This window comes from Pipistrellus kuhlii, unplaced genomic scaffold, assembly GCF_014108245.1.
Source record: "Pipistrellus kuhlii isolate mPipKuh1 unplaced genomic scaffold, mPipKuh1.p scaffold_m20_p_14, whole genome shotgun sequence".
In the NCBI taxonomy this organism is placed as follows: Eukaryota; Metazoa; Chordata; class Mammalia; order Chiroptera; family Vespertilionidae; genus Pipistrellus; species Pipistrellus kuhlii.
Genome location: NW_023425449.1, coordinates 41,757,939 through 41,778,759, shown reverse-complemented (window position 1 = coordinate 41,778,759; position 20,821 = coordinate 41,757,939). Strand labels below are relative to the sequence as shown.

At 40.7% G+C, this 20,821-nt stretch overlaps 2 protein-coding genes across 3 annotated transcripts in view; both read right to left on the bottom strand.

Annotated features, from left to right (window-relative positions):
- Positions 1-20,821, bottom strand: part of PRKDC (protein kinase, DNA-activated, catalytic subunit) — a 179,206-nt gene that overhangs the window by 19,536 nt on the left and 138,849 nt on the right. For both annotated transcript variants that reach the window (XR_006741597.1, XM_036437275.2), the window contains exons 66-72: positions 20,262-20,486; positions 18,406-18,514; positions 17,209-17,320; positions 14,326-14,512; positions 8,894-9,068; positions 7,527-7,717; positions 95-272 (exon numbers count right to left, since the gene is read on the bottom strand). Coding sequence is in view for 1 of the 2 variants with exons in the window: in XM_036437275.2 (XP_036293168.1) it covers positions 95-272; positions 7,527-7,717; positions 8,894-9,068; positions 14,326-14,512; positions 17,209-17,320; positions 18,406-18,514; positions 20,262-20,486 (1,177 nt within the window). In the remaining variant the exon portion in view is untranslated. The remainder of the gene's footprint in view (positions 1-94; positions 273-7,526; positions 7,718-8,893; positions 9,069-14,325; positions 14,513-17,208; positions 17,321-18,405; positions 18,515-20,261; positions 20,487-20,821) is intronic.
- LOC118718440 (40S ribosomal protein S29) lies at positions 2,982-3,229 on the bottom strand. Its single transcript, XM_036437283.2, has one exon. The coding sequence runs from the start codon at positions 3,194-3,196 to the stop codon at positions 3,026-3,028; it is 171 nt and encodes a 56-aa protein (XP_036293176.1). The 5' UTR covers positions 3,197-3,229; the 3' UTR covers positions 2,982-3,025.

Genomic DNA, 20,821 nt, shown 5'->3' with positions numbered 1-20,821 from the left:
CCCACACACAAATAGGAAACCAAAAGTCTGTACAAAGTTCTAAAGACTTTACAGTAACCTAATGGGACACAATGTTCTTTTCTTTGTGAGTCACCTGAGGCAGTCTCTTCCTCCTCCCGGAGCCGCTGGTCACAGAAATCCACCAGCGCCATGTACGCATCTACGACCCCAGCTGCGGGCTGCGGGCCCCGGCCGGAAGGGGTTTCCTCCTCAGCTGTCCTTGTGGCCTCGGAAAGGTGATGAAACGCTCTCTGGTGCAGCGCTGTGACCACCTAGAATTCACAGAGGTCTCAGAAAACCTGCCAGCGGGACTCAAATTCTGTGGACAAAGTCTACTTCCTACTTGTGATGATAAAGGTAGAATACTTGTAATTTATTAGTCATCTATCCTATACATAAAAGCATAATATGTTAAGTGTCTGATCGTCCAGTTGTCCATCCAACAAATCAAGCATAATAGGCTAATGATAAGCTAAGGTGACTCAACTGCTCACTATGACGTGCACTGACTACCAGGGGGTAGTCAGTCGACCAATCAGTTTCAATGATATGCACTGACCATCAGGGGGCAGATGCTCCAACCAGTAGGTTAGCTTGCTGCTGGGGTCCAGCCAATCCGGACTGAACAAGACGGGCCGGACACGCCCTGGAGCCCTCCCTCAGCCCCTCCTTGGCTGGCCAACCTCCTGCATCTTTCCCCAGCCCCTCTCATGCACTGGTGGGGTCCCTCGCCCTGGCCTGAACTCTCTCACAATCTGGGACCCCTCAAGGGATATCAGAGTAACTGTTTTGGCCTGATCCCGCAGGCCAGGCTGAGGGACCCCATTGGTGCACAAATTCGTGCACCAGGCATCTAGTGTATGTATGTGTGTGTGTGTGTGTATATAAATAAATCTAAATGACTGTTATGACTGGACAACAGGCTTGTTGCTATGGCCCACACTGACCACCAGGAGGCAGATGCTCAATGCAGGAGCTGCCCCCTGGTGATCAGTATGCTCCCACAGCCGGCCAACATCCTGTGGTGCCTCCCCCTGTTGGCCAACCTCTCACGGTCCCTCCCTTCGGCCTGCCCCGATTGGCCCTGATTGCTGGCCAGGCCGAGGGACCCCAACAATGTATGAATTCATCACCAGGCCTCTAGTAAAATAATAAATATAAAAAATTGGCTAAATAGAAAAGGGAGAGTCTGCCCTGTGAAAGAGGAAGCAATTCCAGTAAGATCCCGAATATTTAAAAAACTTCCGAATAAAAAAGAATAAGCCATGTGTGAGCCAGATTGTCCCGTCACATGGAGTGGGCACTCAAAGTCCATGTGGATCACACAGCTCGTCAGGAATTGAAGAGATGGGAGTTGGCTCCTGTGGCCAATGTCCTGCACAGATGTTGGTAACACTGACAGAAGGCGGCAAGGCTACACAACTAAAATGAGGTGGCTCCTGGTGAGATGAGAGGCTGATAACTATGAAAATACGAAGTGATTTTAAAAAGCAGGCACTAAGTAAAAAAGTGAAAGGGGCTGGTTGTCCCACAAACTAGTAGGAAACCTGAGTGGGGACAGGTAGTGAAACTCCATTAACAAAGTCACGGAAGAACCATCCAAATCATTTTAACACAAATATCCTATTTTTAGCCGAAACCGGTTTGGCTCAGTGGATAGAGCATCGGTCTGCGGACTGAAAGGTCCCAGGTTCGATTCCGGTCAAGGGCATGTACATTGGTTGTGGGCACATCCCCAGCATGAGGTGTGCAGGAGGCAGCTGGTCAATGATTCTCGTAGACGTTTCTAACTCTCTATCCCTCTTTTTTCCTCTCTGTAAAAACTCAATAAAAAATATATTTTTAAAAAATCCTATTTTTAATGTTGAAAAAAGTGAATCCTATATAATAAAGAGGTAATATGCAAACTAACCCTCACATGATGGCTGCCTATGACCATGCCTGCAGGCGGTTACTGAGGGATGACCAAACAAATGAACAGCAGGCTGCGTGGGGCAACCAGGCCGGTGGGGTGTGTGTGTGTGCAGTTAGGGGCAACCAGACCAGCAGTGGGGGGCAGCTGGGTGCGATTAAGCTGGCAGGGGGGGTCATTGTGGGGCAACTAGGCTAGCAGGAAGGGCAGTTATGGGTGACCAGGCTGGCAGGGGGAGGCAGTTAGGGGTGATCAGGCTGGCAGGGAGGGCAATTTAGGCAATCAGGCAGGCAAGCAGGTGAGCAATTAGGAGCCAGTGGTCCAGGATTGTGAGAGGGATGTCTGATGACCTGTTTAGGCCCGATCCCTGGTTAAAAATTTATCCCTCAATATTTTATTCTTTTTGATGCAATTGTAAATGGGACTTTCTTAATTTCTCTGATAGTATGTTATTGGTATATGAAAGTGCAATTATTTCTAAATATTAATTTAAAATCTTCCTACTTTATGGATTTCATTAATTAGTTTTAATGCTTTAGGGTTCTCTAGATAGTATCAGGTCATGTGAAAATAATGAGAGTTTACTTCTTCCTTTCCAAGTTGTTATCATTTAATTACTTTTTCTAATCTGATTGCTGTAGTTAGGACTTTCAATACTGTGTTGAATAAAAGTGATGAAAGGAGACTCCTTTTCCTGTTCCTGATATTAAGAAAAAAACTTCTAGTTTTTCACCACAGAGTATGATATTAGCTGTGGGTCATATATGGCCTTTGTTATGTTGAGGTATGTACCCTCTATCCCCGGTTTTCTGAGGGTTTTTATCCTTCTGTTGCTGTGGAGTAGCACCTTAATTTGCAGATATTAAACAAACTTTGCACTTCTGGAATAAAACTCAATTGGTCAAAGTATATATCCTTTTAATATATCATTAAATTTGGATTGCTAATAGTTTGATTAGGATTTTTGCCTGTCTATTCATCATGGATATTAACTGGTAATTTTATTTTTATTTATTTATTTTTTGAAGTGTTGTTTTTTTTTATTTTATGTACAAAGATAGCATTGTCGTAAGGTAGAGAGATGTCTTCAATGACCCATTCACAGAAGTTCCCTTAGTCCAACTTAATGAAGCCGATGTCCTTCGCGTACTGGCGGAAACACTGGCGGCACATGTTGAGGCCGTACTTCCGGATCAGGCCGTGGCGGTTGGAGCAGACGCGGCAAGAGCGAGAGCCCTGGCCGAATTTCCTCGGGTGGCTCCAGTAGAGTTGCTGGTGACCCATCTTACTCACTCGGTAGCAACGAGGCAAAAGGAAAGAAGCAGCGCACGCATGCGTTCTTGATATTTTGGGAACCTATTTTTATTTTATTTTTTAATGTCTAGTTTTGGTATCAGGGTAATGCTGGCTTTGTAAAATGAGTTTGGGAACATTTTCTTTTTTAATTTTTTGGAATAATTAGAGAGTAGGCATTAATTTTACTTTGAATATTGGTAGAATTCACTTATGAAGCCATCTGGTCAAACACTTTTTTTTTTTAATATATATATATATATTTTAATTTTATTTTATTGATTTTGTACAGAGAGGAAGGGGGAGAGAGAGAGCTAGAAACATGGATGAGAGTCATCGATCAGCTGCCTCTTGCACAACCCCTACTGGGGATATGCCCGCAACCAAGGTACATGCCCGCAACCAAGGTACAAGCCCTTGACCAGAATCGAACCAGGGACCTTTCCATCCCCAAGCTGACGCTCTATCCATTGAGCCAAACCAGTTTCAGCGTGGTCAAACACTTTTAATTTAGTGGGTGTTTTATGATAATTGATTCAATTTCATTACTAGTTATGATTCTGTTTAAATTTTGTTTCTTCTTGATTTATATAATTTGTTGGCATATAACTGCAGAATTTTCTTATAAACCTATGTATTTCTTTGGTGTTGGTTGTCACTTCTCCCCTTTCATTAGTGATTTATTTGGGTCCTTTTTTTCTTGGTGGGTCTAATGAAAGATTTGTCAATTTTGTCTTTTCAAGAGCCAGCTCTCGTTTTTATTGATCTTGTCTGGTTGTTGTTTTTTTTTAAGACTCATTTATTTCTGCTATGATCTTCATTGTTTCCTTCTTTCTACTCACTTTGGGCTTTGTTTGCTCTTCTTTTTCTAGTTTCTTTGGATATTAACTTTAGATTATTTGACATTTTTCTTGTTTCTTGAGGTAGGCTTATATTACTATAGATTTCCTGCTTAGAAATACTTTGGTTATTCTCATACTTTGGCTCACTGTTTTCATTTTCATTTGTCTCAATATATCTTGATTCCTCCTTGATCTCATAGTTAACCCATTTACTAATTAGTAGCATGTTGTTTATCTTCCATGTGTTTGTGTATTTCCCAGTTTTCTACTTGAATTTCATTTCTAGTTTTATATCATTGGGATCACTGAACATGCTATGATATGATTTCATCCCCTTACATTTATTAAATCTTGTTTTGTGGCTTTGCATATGGTCTATTCTGGATAATGTCCCATGTATATTCTGTTTTGGGGTGAAATGTCTAAAAATAGCAATTAAGTCCCCATCTGCTATAATGTGTCATTTGAGGCCATGGTTTCCTTGTTGATTTTCTGTTCTCCCTCTTCTCCCCCAGTTTTTGTCATTATATTTTACCTCTCTGTGTATGTATATTCCTTACTGTTATATTTACACATTAAGTTCACACTTTTGACTTTTTTATTGATTTACTGTTCTTACTAAGTGTTTGCCTTTGTGAGATTTTTTTTTCTGTTCTACATTTTAATTTTTATCTTTTTGATTTTTCTACTTATAGAAGTCCAGTCAAGATTTCATGTACTGCTAATTTGGTAGTGATGGATTCCTTAATCTTTTGCTTGTCTGGGAAAATACCTTTCCTACAATTCTAAAAGATAACCTTGCTGGATAGAATAATCTTGGTTATAGGTTTTATCTTGTGTCACTTTTAACAGAATATATAATTGATCTTTGGGCTTGCAAAGCTTCTGTTGAAAAATCAACTGATGGTCTTATGGGAAATTCCTTGCATGTAAGATGATGATTTTGGCTTGATACTTTTTGTATTCTCTTTGTCTTTAATCTTAGGCATTTTAGTAGTCTCTTTGGGTTCATGTTTTCCCCCTCACGTAAGGATATGTTCTCCATTGCTTCTTCAGAGAGAGGGGAAGAGAGGAAGGGAGATGGGGGTTGGGGAGAGACAGAGTAAAACATCAATGAGAGAGAGACACATCAACTGGCTGTGTCCTGCTCGCTCACCAACTGGGGGAAGGGCGCGAACCGAAACCCAGGCATGTACTCTTGAGCAGGAATTGAACCCGCAACCCTTCAGTGCGTGGGCGAACGCTCTAACCATTGAGAAACACCAACTAGGGCTAGAGCTCTTGGGTTCATCTGATTTGGGACTCTCCACACTTCCTGTACCTGGAAGTGTATGTCCTTCAAGAGTTTAGAAAATTTTTCAGTCATTATTTCTTCAAATAGTATTTAATCACTGTCTTTCTCTCTTCTCTGGGACTGCTAAAATGTAAATATTAGTGCAATTAATATTGTCCCCAAAGGTCCCTTATTCAACTATCCTCATTATTTAAATTACTTTTTCTTTTTATTTAGCTGTCCTGGTGTTTTCTGCTACCTTGTCTCCCAAAAACTGCTGATTTGATTCTCTGCTTCATTTAATCTGCATATTCTTCATTGCAGTTATTGTAGCCTTAAACGCTGATTGGTTCTTTATTATCTTTTCCATCTCTTTAAGTTCTCCTTGAGTTCTTCTCCCATGTTCACTGAGCATAATTATAACCAGCGCTTTGAACTCTTTACCTAGCAGATTGCTTGTCTCTATTTCACTTATATTTTTCCCTGAACTTTTGTCCTGTTTTATAGCTTGGGGCCTGTTTGTCTCCTCCTTTTTGCTCACTCTCTGGGTTTGTTTCCATGCTTTAGATATATTTGTTCCATCTCTCATTCTTGAAAGTGTGGCCTTTCGTAGGAGGTGTCCTGTGGGATCCAGTGGCAGTCTTCCTTATCTCCTGAGCCAGGTGCTAGTGGTGACTGAGTGGGAGTTATATGTGCCCTCCTGATGTAGTTGGGCCTCAATTGCTGCTGGAATGGCAGTGGGTGGGGCTGGCACTCAGAGTGACTGGCTGTAAGAGCCATCTGTGACTTCAGTGTGTGAGCTGTTGAGCAGGGGCTGACCACAAAATGGGAGTTGCCCTATGGGCTCTGGTGCCAGCTGAGACTGTCCAATGGGTGTTTTGTGTCTGGATTCTCTTGAGAGGGGTTTGGTATGGGTTAGGGTCAGCACAGCTTGTGCCTCATCTGTGGTCACTTGGTAGGAGCTACAAATTGATCTGCAGTTGGTAGCTGCTTGTGCTGGGCTTGGAAGTGCATGAAAGAACCAAGCCAGCTATTGCTTGTGCTGGGCTTGGCACCCTTTGGTGGGCACTATGATGTAAACTGAGGCTGGCCGCTGCTTGTGCTGGGCTTGTGGCTGCTCAATTGGATCTAAGACTGACCAACACTTACGCAAAGTTGGGCCCACCTAGTGGGAAATATTTCCCACTAGGTGGGCCCAACTTTGCGTAAGCTGAAGCCAATGGCTATTGTGCTGGGCCACTTGGCAGAAGCTACAATGCACACTGATGCTGGCTATTGCTGGTGTGAAGCTTGTGGACTTCTGAGAGAGTCTGATGCATGAGCCAAGGTTAGACAATACTCTTGTGAGGTGTGTGGATTTTTGGAGCGTTTGCAATATAAGCTAGGCAGGCTGCTCATGGAGACAAGATGGAAGAGGCTAGGGAGGGCCCAGTGATCAAGGGCTTGGGTTTTCAGGGAAATACTGGGGTAGGGCAAATGTTTGCCAGGTTCATGGAGAGCACAGATGTGGTACCCAGTGGTGCTGGTACAGTTGGCTGGGAAAAGGAGTTCAACGAAGGAACAATGGCATGCCTAATAGTGTTTCCATTACCTGAGAGGGTTACCCAGTTCCCTAACCCTGCAGCCCTCTCCCTGAAGTTATTCAATTTAGTTTCTCTCTATGTATCTCAGGCATTTTCTGAGCTGCTGCCCCTGAGTTGGAGCTTAGAGCAAGTGAATTTCTGCATGGGCCCTTTAGAAGCGGCAATTCAGTCTCACAGAGCCATCAACATCATCTCTGCTGGCTTTCAAAGCCAGATGTTATGGAGACTCCTCTTTCCGGCTCAGGTGCCCTGGCCTAGGGAGGCTGGTGTGGGGCTGAGACCCCCTTGCTCCTCAGAAGGAGCCAATCTATTCCTCTCATTTCTAAATTGCCACACAGTGCATGTAAAATCTACCTGCTCCACATCTTTGCCCCCCTACCTGTCGTGATGTGGCTTTTTCCTTATATCTTTAGTCATAGGCATTCTGTTCAGCAAAGGTTCAGGTGGTTCATTCTATCACTGAGTCATAATTACGATGTGATCTCAGGAGGTGTCAAGTTCAGTTGACCTACTCCACCATCTTGACTTTGCCCTCTACCATTTCTTCCATGCAACCAAAAGGTCGCACATTAAAGACATACAACATGCAAACATGAAAAGTTCATCCTTGTAATAAACATTACCTTTTCTATATTCTTTGAAGTGGATCCAGAAAGTTCCAAGATTCTTCTAGCCTTGCTTTCCTCAATATAAGCAAGGCAGCTAGGTTCACTGCTGAGGGCATTAGCTATGATCCGGTAAGTTGTACCCAAGAGAACATTATGGTCACGGAAAGCCAAAATATTTTTGCTTAAGTAACTTGATGTGTTCTCACCTATTGGATTAAAAACACACATACACACACAAACTCACACAGGATTTCTTTCAGAAGTAAATGAATATTATAAAGTTAAAAAAAAAGTTTATAGTATATAAAAGTTGTTTTCTACTAAGAAATTAACTAAAATAAATCTTGATGTTATAAGAAACTAACTTCAAACACTGATTAGGTAGTCTTGAACTAATATTAATGAAAAATGTTCTCTGTTAGCAGTGACCATATCTAAGTACACAGAGGCTAAACAAATAAAATACTTTTATTCAAGTATCATCATTCTGCATTTTGTCAAAGCACCTAATTCTATCTGTTACAAAGAATAAGAAATGCATTTATGCATATCCATGAATAACCCATAGCTGTTGTTTTTTGTCTGTTTTTCCCTTTTTTTAAAAAAATATTTTTTTATTGATTCCAGAGAGGAAAGGAGAGGGAGAGAGATAGAAACATCAATGATTCAAAGTCAGCCAAACTATAACTACAAAAACAGTAAAATTATTTTTTTAAGTACCAATTTTTATTTTCATATCAGCATACTCCTCCTATCTCTCCTCCCCCTCAAAAACAAAACAAAACAAAACATTTAAACCACCGTAAGGATGATTTTCTGATCCTGGGACCAATATAGAAAGACTGTTTTTCTTGTCTGCACATTTACTGAGGCAAGTACTCTGATATTATACCCTGTCCTGCTAAAAAGTCAAATTTGGGAATATAATTGGGAGCATGTTCCATAATGGTGCTCCTATGTACCTTTGGATATATGGTAACCGAGCTAGAATACCAGGTCCAAAAAATAATTAAGAGAAAGGTTTTCTCCCCTGAGTCTTAACAGGTATATTGTTATGAAAAGAAGACCTGAAGAAAAGAAAAGCTTTTTAATGTCCTCATTTACAAAGTAATTATTTTATGTAAACATAAAGACTCATAATTTAACTAAATATGAAAAAGCCTTTTCCTTTCAATTCCATGTTATAGAGAAATAAAAGCTCCAAATGTCATATTCACTTGCAATACTAAACTACAAAGTACCTTGGCTCCAAATATTTAGTAAAATTATAAATACTTAATTCCCAATATCAGAAAAATCAACACAAATAATAGTTTTAGAGACTACAGAGATGTAATATAAAATAGCATTCTTAAACTTGTAATGATAGAGCAGTTTCATACCCAACAAAGAGACTGTTTTCAACACAGAAAGAATCTGCTCAGGACGATTCTGGGTCTGGCTCTGGCTGTGTCTGAGCCGACAGTAGCTATGCACCCATCTCACCAGCCACTCATCTCTTGTTTTTGATTCTTTATGCAGGTCCTTCAATAGCTTCAAGGCAAGGGAGAAATTGTTCTATATAATAGAAGAGAGAAAGGAGTACAATGACATAAGTGTAAGTTTAGAAATAAAAGTATTTTACAAAAGATGTTTTTCATTAACTGGCCTGGTTTCCTTTATGTATGCCACAATTCACCTTAGAGCAGCTAATCCATCTCCTTAGCTTACACTGAATGTCTTTTTATTTATCACGTGTATATAATTCACATTCACAGTATGCAATTCAGTGTCTTTTAATATATTCAAAAGTTGGGCAATCACCACCACTGTGTAATTCAGACCATTTTCATCAGCCCCAAAAGAAACGTTTGCTGTCAGAGGAATTGTGGCAAGAGAGGTCCCCTTGATCTCTCCCTTGAAGTTAAAACAATTTGAACTGTTACCAGTTTAAAGATGACTATGCTGCTCAACACAGAAACACATATGAGAGATCCGTGTGTTGAAACACTGTAAGGTGAGTGGGAAGGGAGAACTGCTCAGACGGTGCCAGGAGGCAGCCTGGAGGTCGTTGCTGGTCTCAGGAGGGGAAGAATCAGGCTGCCACTGGCACTCCCTCCAGCCAGGACCAGGAGAGGGAAACAGTGAGCACTCCTGTGGGAGTGGTTGCTATGCACTGCAGCTAAACCCAGTGGCCTGGGCAGGGAGGAAGGACAGAGCTGTCTGGCAACTGCCAACCAGGGCAGAGAAACAAAGCCATCAGGCCCGGTCATCTCGCCCCAAGCTCTCAGAGCTAACCGGACGGAGAAGCTGCAGCAGTGAGTGCTGGGACAGAACACGTTATCAACAAACCTGAGAAGGGGAACCAGAGACATTTCCCCTGAGGACAGGTGCACTCTGTGGCTAATACCAGGGATGGATGGATATACAGAGCAGAGGCTGTATATCAGTCACCATTACTGAAAAAACAAAGCCTCAAAGGGCCCCGCCAACCTCTGCCAGCTCACCCTAGCACACCCATCGTGGCTGCACTGCTGGCAGCGTTGGGATGTAGGGGACAGCACCAGCATTTCATGGATTTGAAATCAGACTGCCCACATTCCCACACAGGGTTGGTGTCTTGAGACTGAGGCAACTTGGTCACAGAGCAGATGCTGACTCCCCAGGGAACACGGGACTTCTTTTCCTGCCCCACAAAGACCTGAAAAGCCGCAGACATACAAAAATAAAACACTAGTGGCTTCAGTGCCACCTTCTGGGAAACAATAGAAAGACTTCTTATCAATCTATTGAAGTAGTGATTTTCAAACATTTTTTATCTCATGGCACACATCAACCAAATTACTAAAATTCTATGGCACACCAAAAAATATGTTATATTTTTGTCACTGTGATTAAAAAAAGGTAGAGGAGAATCCAAGATGGCTGCCCAGGTAAACACCTAGCCGCAGCCGCACACAACAATTCCAATAAAATACAACTAAAATATAAAATGGACATTACCCAGAACTTCAGGAAAGTCGACTGACTGGAAATTCTACGAGAAGCAAGGAGAAAACCAGAGGAAGCGCGGAGGAGCTGTAAAAGCCTGAGGTACGGAGACACGCCGCGCGCAGAGAGGACGGAGCCGGAGAGGAGGGCTGCTGAGTGCCTGGCTGGCGTTCCCTAGTGGGAAGGAGATAAAAGCTCTGACTGTGCTGGGCCCCAGTTCTGACTGCTCTGAACCCCAGTTCTAGGCCAGACCCCGGGGACCCAGGCTCATCCAGAGGGAGCTGGGCTGTAAGGCGAAAGGAGGTCCCGGCAGCGCGCACATTGCGCGCAGAGAAGGGACGGTTGGCTGTGCAGTGGGATTACCCTGGCGGGAAGGAGACAGGGGCTCCAGACTGCTCTGCACACCACCTCCAACCCCACTTCCAAATGAACTGAACCCCAGTTCCGGGCCCATTGGGGGAGAGCCTACACCAGGCGTCTTCAAACTACGGCCCGCGGGCCACATGCGGCCCGCAGAGGAGTCTGATCCGGCCCGCCAGGTTTTTTGGGCAGTGAGCGCAGCCGAGGTGTTACAATAGGAATTAGTAGTTCATATAGTCCGGCCCTCCAGCTCTCTGAGGGACCGTGATCTGGCCCCCACTTTAAAAAGTTTGAGGACCCCTGGCCTAGACTGTTGGTAGCAGGCGAAAATCGAGGGCACCTTTCTCTCAGAGGCACTTGCAGCAAGTACTGAAGGACCCTGAGACCCAGGAACCACATAGGGCAGGGCTGACGGAAGCCAAGGCTGTTGGCTCCACCCTGAAACCCCGCCCCATCAGGAAAGCTGCGAAAATGCGACAACGAAATAGATCACAAACAAAAGAAATAGAGGACAAAAAGCAACTGGATATAGAGTTCAAATCTACGCTTATAAGGTTTTTCAAGAATTTCCTAGAAAAGATTGATAAGACGTATGAGGATATGAAAAGAGATCAACTAGAATTAATAAGGAATCAACAAGAAATAAAGAATACATTGTCTGAAATAAAAATATAATAAAAAATATACAGAGTCCTAAAAACAGAATGGAAGATCGCAAGAATCAAGTAAAAGATTGGGAACATAAAGAGCCAGAAGACACTCCTCCACAGAAGCTAGAAGGCAAGAGAATCCAGAAAATTGAAGATAATGTAAGAAACCTCTGGGACAACCTCAAGCGAACCAACATCAGAATTATGGGGGTCCCAGAAGATGAGAGAGAGCAAGATATGGAAAACATACTGAAAGAAATAGTGACAGAAAACTTCCCCCACCTGGTGAAAGAATTAGACTTACAAGTCCAGGAAGCGCACAGAACTCCAAACAAAAGGAATCCAAAGAGGACCACACCAAGACAAATCATAATTAAAATTCCAAGAGCAAAAGACAAAGAGAGAATATTAAAAGCAGCAAGAGCAAAGAAGGTAGTTACCTGTAAAGGAGCACCTATATGATTGTCAGCTGATTTCTCAACAGAAACCATGCAGGCCAGACGGGAATGGCAAGAAATAATTCAAGATGATGAATAGTAAGAACCTACAGCCAAAGATAATCTATCCAGCAAAGCTATCACTCAGAATCGAAGGTCAGATAAAGAGCTTCACTAATAAAAAAAAGCTAAAGGAGTTCATCAACACCAAACCAGAATTATATGAATTGCTGAAGGGGGTTCTTTCAGAAGAGAAAGTAAACAAAGATAAAAATTATGAACAACAAATACGTAACTATCAACAAGTGAATCTAAAAACCAAGGAAATTAAAAAAAAAAATCTGATAACAATATTAACTGGTGAATATAATAGAATCAGAGGTATGGAAGGGGAGTGAACTGACAATTCTTGGGGAAAAGGGGAGAGGGGGATGTGGGAAGAGACTGAACATAAACTGTGCACCTATGGATGAGGACAATGGGGAGTGGGGAAAGGGCAGAGGGTGGGGTGGGAACCTGGTGGAGGAGAGCAATGGTGTGTGTGTGTGGGGGGGAGGAACATTTGTAATAATATGAACAATATAAATTTATTTAAAAAACAAAAAAAAAGAATTAAAAAAAAAAATCTCTCCCAGTCTGTTCAACTATGATTTGATACACTTAAATAGTTTTATATGGCCCTAGCTGGTGTGGCTCAGTGGATAGAGCATCCGCCTACGGACTGAAGGGTCCCCGGTTGGATTCCGGTCAAGGGCACATGCCTGGGTTGTGGGCTCGATCCCCAGAGTGGGGCAGCAGAAGGTGTTCAATCAATAATTCTCTCTCAACATTTAATGTTTCTGTATCTCTCTCCTCTCCCTTCCTCTCTGAAATAAATAAAAATACATTTAAAAAAAAATAGTTTAGCCGGGACCGGTTTGGCTCAGTGGATAGAGCATTGGCCTGCGGACTGAAAGGTCCCGGGTTCAATTCCGGTCAAGGGCATATACCTTGGTTGCAGGCACATCCCCTGTGGGGGGTGTGCAAGAGGCGGCTGGTCGATGTTTGTCTCTCATTGACGTTTCTAACTCTCTGTCCCTCTCAATTCCTCTCTGTGTAAAATCAATAAAATATATTTTTTTAAAATAAATAAAACGCTTCGACAGATGACACCCTTTAAAAAAAATAAAATAAAAAAATAAAAATAAAAAAATAGTTTATATGCAACTTTTTTTTTTAAGTTACTTAAAAAAAATAGTTTATGATAAGGAGAGATAAAAAAATAAAGAAGATGGAAATTTTGATCCTTAGCAAGTCTCACAAAGACTGGAATGTGGTCTGGGTACAACAAGGTGGTTCATTTCAGGTCTAGAACCTTACTTCTTGTTCCCTTGACAGCCCAATAACCACATGACACAGGGAAAGTACCAGAAATTGCTAGTTGTCTCTTCAATGTCCACTCCTCTTTTTTAGTAACAAGAGCCCTTGTTTTATCTGGACTGGTGCCGTGCCCAGCTAATGGCTGCATTACACAGCCTTGTTTGCATCAAGATGCAGGTCGACAGCCACAGGTGGAACTTCAGGAAATCTAAAAGGGGACTGAAACAACAGGGAAGAGTGTCTTCTTCGACTCCTTTCTTTCTGGAATTTGGAATTCTGGTAGCCTCTTTGAGCTTGGCAGCCATGTTCAAAAGAGGTTGAAGCAGAGAAATCAAAGGAACCTTGATGCCTGCTCACTTTGAGGATTTTCTGCACCAGCTCTGGATTCCTTTCTTCTGTTTTTTCATCTTTTATGATAGATAATAACTCTTTATGTGCATGAGCTGTTGTCCTTAGGTTGTAGTTACAAACAGCTGAATGTAATTCCTCCTATATGCAACTTTTAAGTAAAGCATAATTACATATTTAAAAAGGGTGGAATTATCAAATGAATTCTACAAACTAAATGTAAATATAATTTGTAACTGCCAAGCATTTGTTTTGCTAAAGCTCAAACCTGATATTATGCTTATTGCCTTGTTCAATAAGAGAAAATAATTATTTTGGTTATTTGTTTTTTTAATCCTCACCCGAGGATATTTTTCCATTTAGAGAGTGGAAGAGAGAGCAAAAGATAGAGGGTATTATCGATATGAGAGAAACACATCAATTGGTTGCCTCATGCAAGCACCCCCCGACCAGGGCCCAGGAGGAGCCTGCAACTGGAGGTACGGGCCCTTGACCAGAATCGAACCTGGGACCCCTCACTCTGCAGGCCAACGTACTATCCACTGAGCCAAACCAGCTAGGGTGAAAATAATTATGTTGAAATGGTTAACAAGTATATAAAATTTAGAGGCTTTCTGGAAATTTCTGGAAAAAGAAGCTAACTTAAGGAAATTCTGTGATACGATAGAGGACATAAATCTGAGTACCTACCTGCTTTCTTGCACTCTCTATCATCTTCATTTTCATGGAAAACTTACAGCTCCTAACCAGAGAGCAAATGTCTTCTTCCTGCTCCCGACCCTCCATCCTGTCACTGGAATCAGCATCCTCATCCACGTCCATACTGTGATCATCTGGAAGAGTAAGTTTCTCCTCTATTTTGCTGAGAAAGAAACATCTACACAAAACAAAGAAAAATGAGAATATACACCTCATGAAAGAAATCTTTGACATATACCCTGTTTCCCCGAAAATAAGACAGTGTCTTATATTAATTTTTTCTCCCAAAGTTGCGCTAGGTCTTATTTTCAGGGGATGTCTTATCTTTCCATGAGCTAATAGGTCTTATTTTCGGAAGATGTCTTATTTTTGGGGAAACACGGTAAGACACTACTGGATAGCATTCACAGACAAAATTTTTTTATCACATTTTTGCTCATTTTCAGGACTGTATTTGTACACTCTAGGTACTGGATTTAATCTCCATCTTAATTAACTCTTTAAACATCACCAAGGATATTTCACAGAATTTTCCAGGTATCATTCATTGTATCCACCTCCACAAAAATAAAGCATTTAAACTCACAATCTTCTCTCTTAAAGGACAATACATCCTGTGTTGAGCCAAAAGTCATTTTCTCCTTATATCTCCCAATCTAAAGTTCTACCCTCAAAGGTGAAAAATGTAAAGCACCAAACAGGTTATAGTCACTGAAAATATTAAAAGATAATACTGTATTGCTATAAAATTATTTTTATTTGTATCACAGTTTACATATTTGACTTTGTTTTTTTGTTTTTGTTTTTTTTTTTAATATATTTTATTGATTTTGTAGAGAGGAAGGGAGAGAGATAGAGAGTTAGAAACATCGATGAGAGAGAGTCATCTATCAGCTGCCTCTTGCACACCCCCTACTGGGGATATGCCCGCAACCAAGGTACATGCCCTTGACCGGATTCGAACCCGGGACCCCTCAGTCCCCAAGCCGACGCTCTATCCATTGAGCCAAACCGGTCCCGGCCATATTTGACTTTGTTCTTGTGATTTTATTTTCATTATTAGCAATACTTGCAAACATACAAAATTCACCACTGCTCAAATATCAACTAATTTCCTCTTCATCCAGGAATTAAGTTCAATTTTCTTAGAAAAACTGTGACCAGATAAAGTAGTATGTCTCATAAATACCTTTCTTTTGTCTCTTAGGTTATTCCAAAGACACAAGCCTCTCCAATCATCTCTCTGCTTCTGAGCTCTTTGGCTCCCACCCAAGACAAGGGCATTCCCTCCCTCCTAAGAGCTGCTACTGTTTTTCTAAGTTTCAAATTTTTAATTATAAGAATAAGCAAGTAAAAGTAATGGAAGAATCCCACTGGTGTAATCCAATAACAACACCATTACAAAAATTCTCTTTCACTGGTTCACAGATCTAAATGTAAGAACAACCTAAATTGTAACATTTCTAGAAGAAAAAAAGACATAGGGGAATAATTTTGCACAATGAGCCTGGGATATCAGCTTGAAGGGGCTCTTGCTAGTCAAATGTGACACACTTTGAACATGAAAAAATAAGGACAATAATGGATTACACTCCATTAAATAAAACTGGAGCCCTAACTGGTTTGGCTCAGTGGATAGAGTGTCAGCCTGTGGACTGATGGGTCTCAGGTTCAATTCTGGTCAAGAGCACATGCCCAAGTTGCAGGCTTAATCCCCAGTAGGGGGCAGGCAGGAGGCAGCCGATCAATGATACTCGCTCATCATTGATGTTTCTGTCTCTCTCTCCCTCTCTCTTCCTCTATGAAATCAATTTTCAAAAAATTAAAAATGAATGAATGAATGAATGAATAAATAAATAAAAGTGGAGTCCACGTTTCTATATTGATAATTAAAATGTAAGTAAACAAACAAACGAACTGATGAGGGAGAAGGGAGGCTCCTCCTTATAACAGGAAGTAGACCGATGAACATGGAACAACTAGTGGGAAAATGATCACCTTGCAGCTAATATTGTCAAGACTGGCTTGAGCTAAGAGCAATGCCCAGGTATGAAAGTAGAGGGTTAAGTCTTATGAGAAGCAGGATATATGCAAGTCTCAAAGTTCTCCCACATTGCTTATAAGCTTCAAAGGAAATAAATAGGCATTTACACTGGAGAGACCAGACAATATTTTAACTTGGGAATCAACATTGCTATTATCAGTGAAAGGCAGATGTGGGAGCCTCTGCCACCTCCACGGCAGCATTAAGGACGTCTGACTGCAGCTCAGGCCCACTCCCAGGGATGCGAGGGGGGCGGGGGGCGGGGGGGGGGGGCGCGCGTGCAGCACAGTGGGCCTAAGCTGCAGAAGGGTTCAGGCCAGGTTAAGGGGACCCCGCCCCTCCCCGCTGCAAAGCACAAATGTTGTGTATGGGCCTCTAGTACATATACTAATATATAAAATTATGTAATAGAGTTGGTAGCAGGAGGCAAGAAAGTTATGAAAATAGAATAATAAAAAATCATTAAGCAGCATTCTCTTGTTGCCACATCACTACCTAATACTTAGCCCTAATACAGAAGCACATGGACTACTCCCCTGCTGCTTCCTGGCCTTCTCTCATTGACAGAGATGATGCTTATAACCAACCGCCTAGCACAAGATGAATTCAAAGGGAGCGGCAGCAATTCCCCACAGGGGACAAATGAAGGCAAAGGACATATTGCTAACATGGAGAACTTTGTTAGAACAACTTAAGTGGAAAACTGAATGATGACAGATATCCACACTAGACTCAAACCCCACATTTTTCTAAACCACAGTCTTGGAGAAAAACAGTACTGGCAATTTCAGAAAATAATCCATATTCAACTCAAAAGGATCACATATTACCGATTTGTGATGATGTCATCCCAGATGTTCATTGGGTCCATCTTAGCATCTGGGTATCTGTTTGTCCAGGTTTTCAGAAGTCTCTTAAGGGGAACTGGAGATGACAAATTACCTAAAAATAATATTATAGGCTGATTATATCTACAGCTCAATGACAAGACAAACTTACAATGTTGGTAAAAAACTTAACTGTCCCAATTTTTATTGTCCCAATTAAAAAAGTTTGTCTCTTCTTTCACAACAGGAACACAAAGTTACCATATTAAATCTAACATATTCTGACATTAAAACTCAACCTCTTAAGAATATAGAATAGCTGAAGCCGGTTCGGTCTGCGGACTGAAAGGTCCCAGGTTCGATTCTGGTCAAGGGCATGTACCTTGGTTGAGGGCACATCCCCCGGTAAGGGGTGTGCAAGAGGCAGCTGGTCGATATTTCTCTCTCATCGATGTTTCTAGCTCTCTATCTCTCTCCCTTTCTCTCTGTTAAAAATCAATAAAATGTATTAAAAAAAGAAAAGAAAAAAGAATATAGAATAAAGTGGGGAAATAAACATACCATTTAGTAAACATCTACTTCATTCACAATTCCAAAATCAAAAAAGTACTGAAAGTTAAAAAGGTTTTCACGAAGTTGCAGCCAATTAATTGTCTTGGCAAAATCAGACCAGAATTGGTATATGGCTACTTATAGGTCTTTGTTTATGCCATTCATGCGAATATTCACCACTTACGGTATATATGCATGATTGTATTTAATTATGGAATATTGCCCCTGGCTCTAGTGTGTGCAGAAGGTTACATAATAATAATATCTGCAACTATCTGGCTTCAAGGTGTGGCAAGATAGTAAGAAAAAGCTAAAGTGGCAGATTTAAACCTCAGTCCAGGGCAGATTCTGTCATCTAGTTTCCTATGCCCACCTCCACCTCAGCCTATTAAAATTACTCCACTATTGTGAATGCTTCTTCAAGCTGGGCAGTCTGTTTCATTTGGCTCTATATCCCCAATGTCTAGAATAGTGTTTGACCATCTTAATATTCATTTCAATATCAAAATACATATTTGTAGAATGAACTTAAAGTAGTTTCTAACCCATATATTAAAATATATATACTTCCAGTAAGCAAAAATAATTTTTAAATCAGATAATAAAATTCTTCCATAAGTATAAAAAATGTTAGATTTAAAAAATTACCTTGTTTGCTTATAAAGTTGATGAATTCCTGAATTTCAATTAAAGTTTGTACAGACTGCAATTTGGTAAGTCTACTTCTGTGTAAAAGCACATCAATACTAGAATAGCTCTAGAAAAAAAGGCATTTAACATTGTTTACAAAACAATTTAAGACTTTAAGCTTTAATACAGTTCTATAAAATGTAAAATATAGCAACTACCATATAAATACATCCCACAATGTGGCTCAGAGTGGTTAATAATGAGGTCATACAAGAAATTAGCAGGTAATATAATTTTTGAAACTAATTTAGGTTGAAAACCCCTTTTGGTTCATTGAAATCAATAAAATCAATATAAATGATCTATCATTGCCTCTACTTACACTTTTTAAAAATCACAACAGCCTGTCCTGCTCACTGCTCAGAGTGTTGGCCTGCACACTGAAGGGTCAAGAGTTTGATTCCCAGTCAAGGGCAGGTACCTGGGCTGTAGGATAGATCCCTGGCCCTGGTCAGGGCATGTATAGTATAAGAGGCAGGCAATTGATGTGTCTCTCACATTAATGTTTCTCCCTCCCCCTTCCCTTCCTCCCTTCCACTCTCTAGAAATCAATGGAGGTGAGAATTAACAACAAAAAATCACAACATCCACCCAGGCAGCATAGCTCAGAGGTTGAGCATCGACCTATAAACCAGGAGGTCACAGATCAAGTCCCAGTCAGGGCATATGCTAAATCCCCATAGGGGGCCTTCAGGAGGCAACCGATTAATGATTGTCTCTCATTGATGTTTCTATCACTTCCTCATCCTTCGTCTCTGAAATCAATAAAAACATATTTCTAAAAATCACAAAATCCTCTAATATAAATTGCTAAGTACAGAGCCAATTCTTTCTTCAATAAAATTTCCTGAGTGTATTAATCAACTTTTAAAGTTTAAAAATAAAAGACAATTGCTCTGGTCAGTATGGCTCAGTTGGCTGGGTGTCATGCCATGCACTGAAAGGTTGTGGGCTTGATCCCCAGTAGTGGGTATGCAGGAGGCAGCCAATTGATGTTTCACTCTCACATTAATGCTTTTCTCTCTCCCTCTCTCCCTTCCTCACTCTAAAAAACCAATTTAAAATATTTTTTAAAACTCAGGAAAGAATAAAAGACAACAAATGACTTTGCTTCTAATGATCATTGTGTGCCAATGATAAATGTTAATAGACTCTATACAAGGCACTGACTTTAAAAATAAACAAACATCAGAGGAAGATTCTCTGACAAGCAAAAAGGCAAAATGGCAGAAAATAAACAGGGAAGATTCATATTCTTCCCCACCCAGCAACCAAACTTCTATTCACCTATTCCAACTATAAAAGTTGACTCGCAAATGTTTCTTTTTTTATTAGCAGTGTGAGAAAAATAAAAACTTAAGGTAAACAAAAAAATAGAACTTCTAAAACAGGAAAAAAAAAAACTTTTTAAAAGCATTAAGACAAAAAAAAGAGTAAAGAGAGCTATCAGAAGAAAATAGTAGAAAAAAGAAAATGGGTGGTATTAAATAGTACATAAAAAAATTTATTTTTTTATTCACTAGATTACTGACTTTAAAAATATCACAGCCCTAGCCTATTTTTCTCAGTGGTTAGAACATCAGCCCTGAGACTGAAGAGTCCCAGGTTCAATTCCAGTCAAGGCTCCATCTCCACCTGGGCTAGGGCGTGTGCAGGAGGCAACGAATTAATATGTCTCTTTCATATCGATGTTGCTCTCTGTCTCTCCCCTCCTCCCCCACCTTCCACTCTCAAAAATCAGTCCTCAGGTGAGAATGAACAAAAATAAATAAATCACAGTAATGGTACATTTCACATTAGTGTATCTGTGTTACCTGTATAAAAGTTTGAATGCATTTTTCAATATAATACTTGGCTCTGTCAATATCATTTTGTAAGATATAAAGAAGACTCAATTCCTGACTATAATTAAGCTCTATAATGGACTTTTGGAGCTCCTTATTTACAGCCTCATCAATAAATGTCAGCAGGGACTGGTCATTCTCTCCTTGAAGCAGTAACTTCAGCTTGCTGCGGATCATGTAAGGTAGATAGGTCTCCTACAAAAGATCAGGAAGACAATGTGAGCTATGCTTAATCATTTTATTACTACAGTATAAATTTATAATTTTTACAGTTCAAGATTTAGAGACAAAGTGATTATGCTCGATACTTCAAACCTAAAAACTATAATTTTTAAGACATGCTCATGTAAACTTGCTCATTATGTAACCACAAAATATATAGGAACATGTTCTATAGAAAGTAGGAACTGTGCACTGTTAGCTGAAATTCAGCAGATGTTACAAAGTGAGCAATTTTTAAGCATAGCCAGGACAACAGCATTGTGAGAGGGGCCAGGAGAGCAGCCTTGTTCAAGAATTGGGGTGATCCT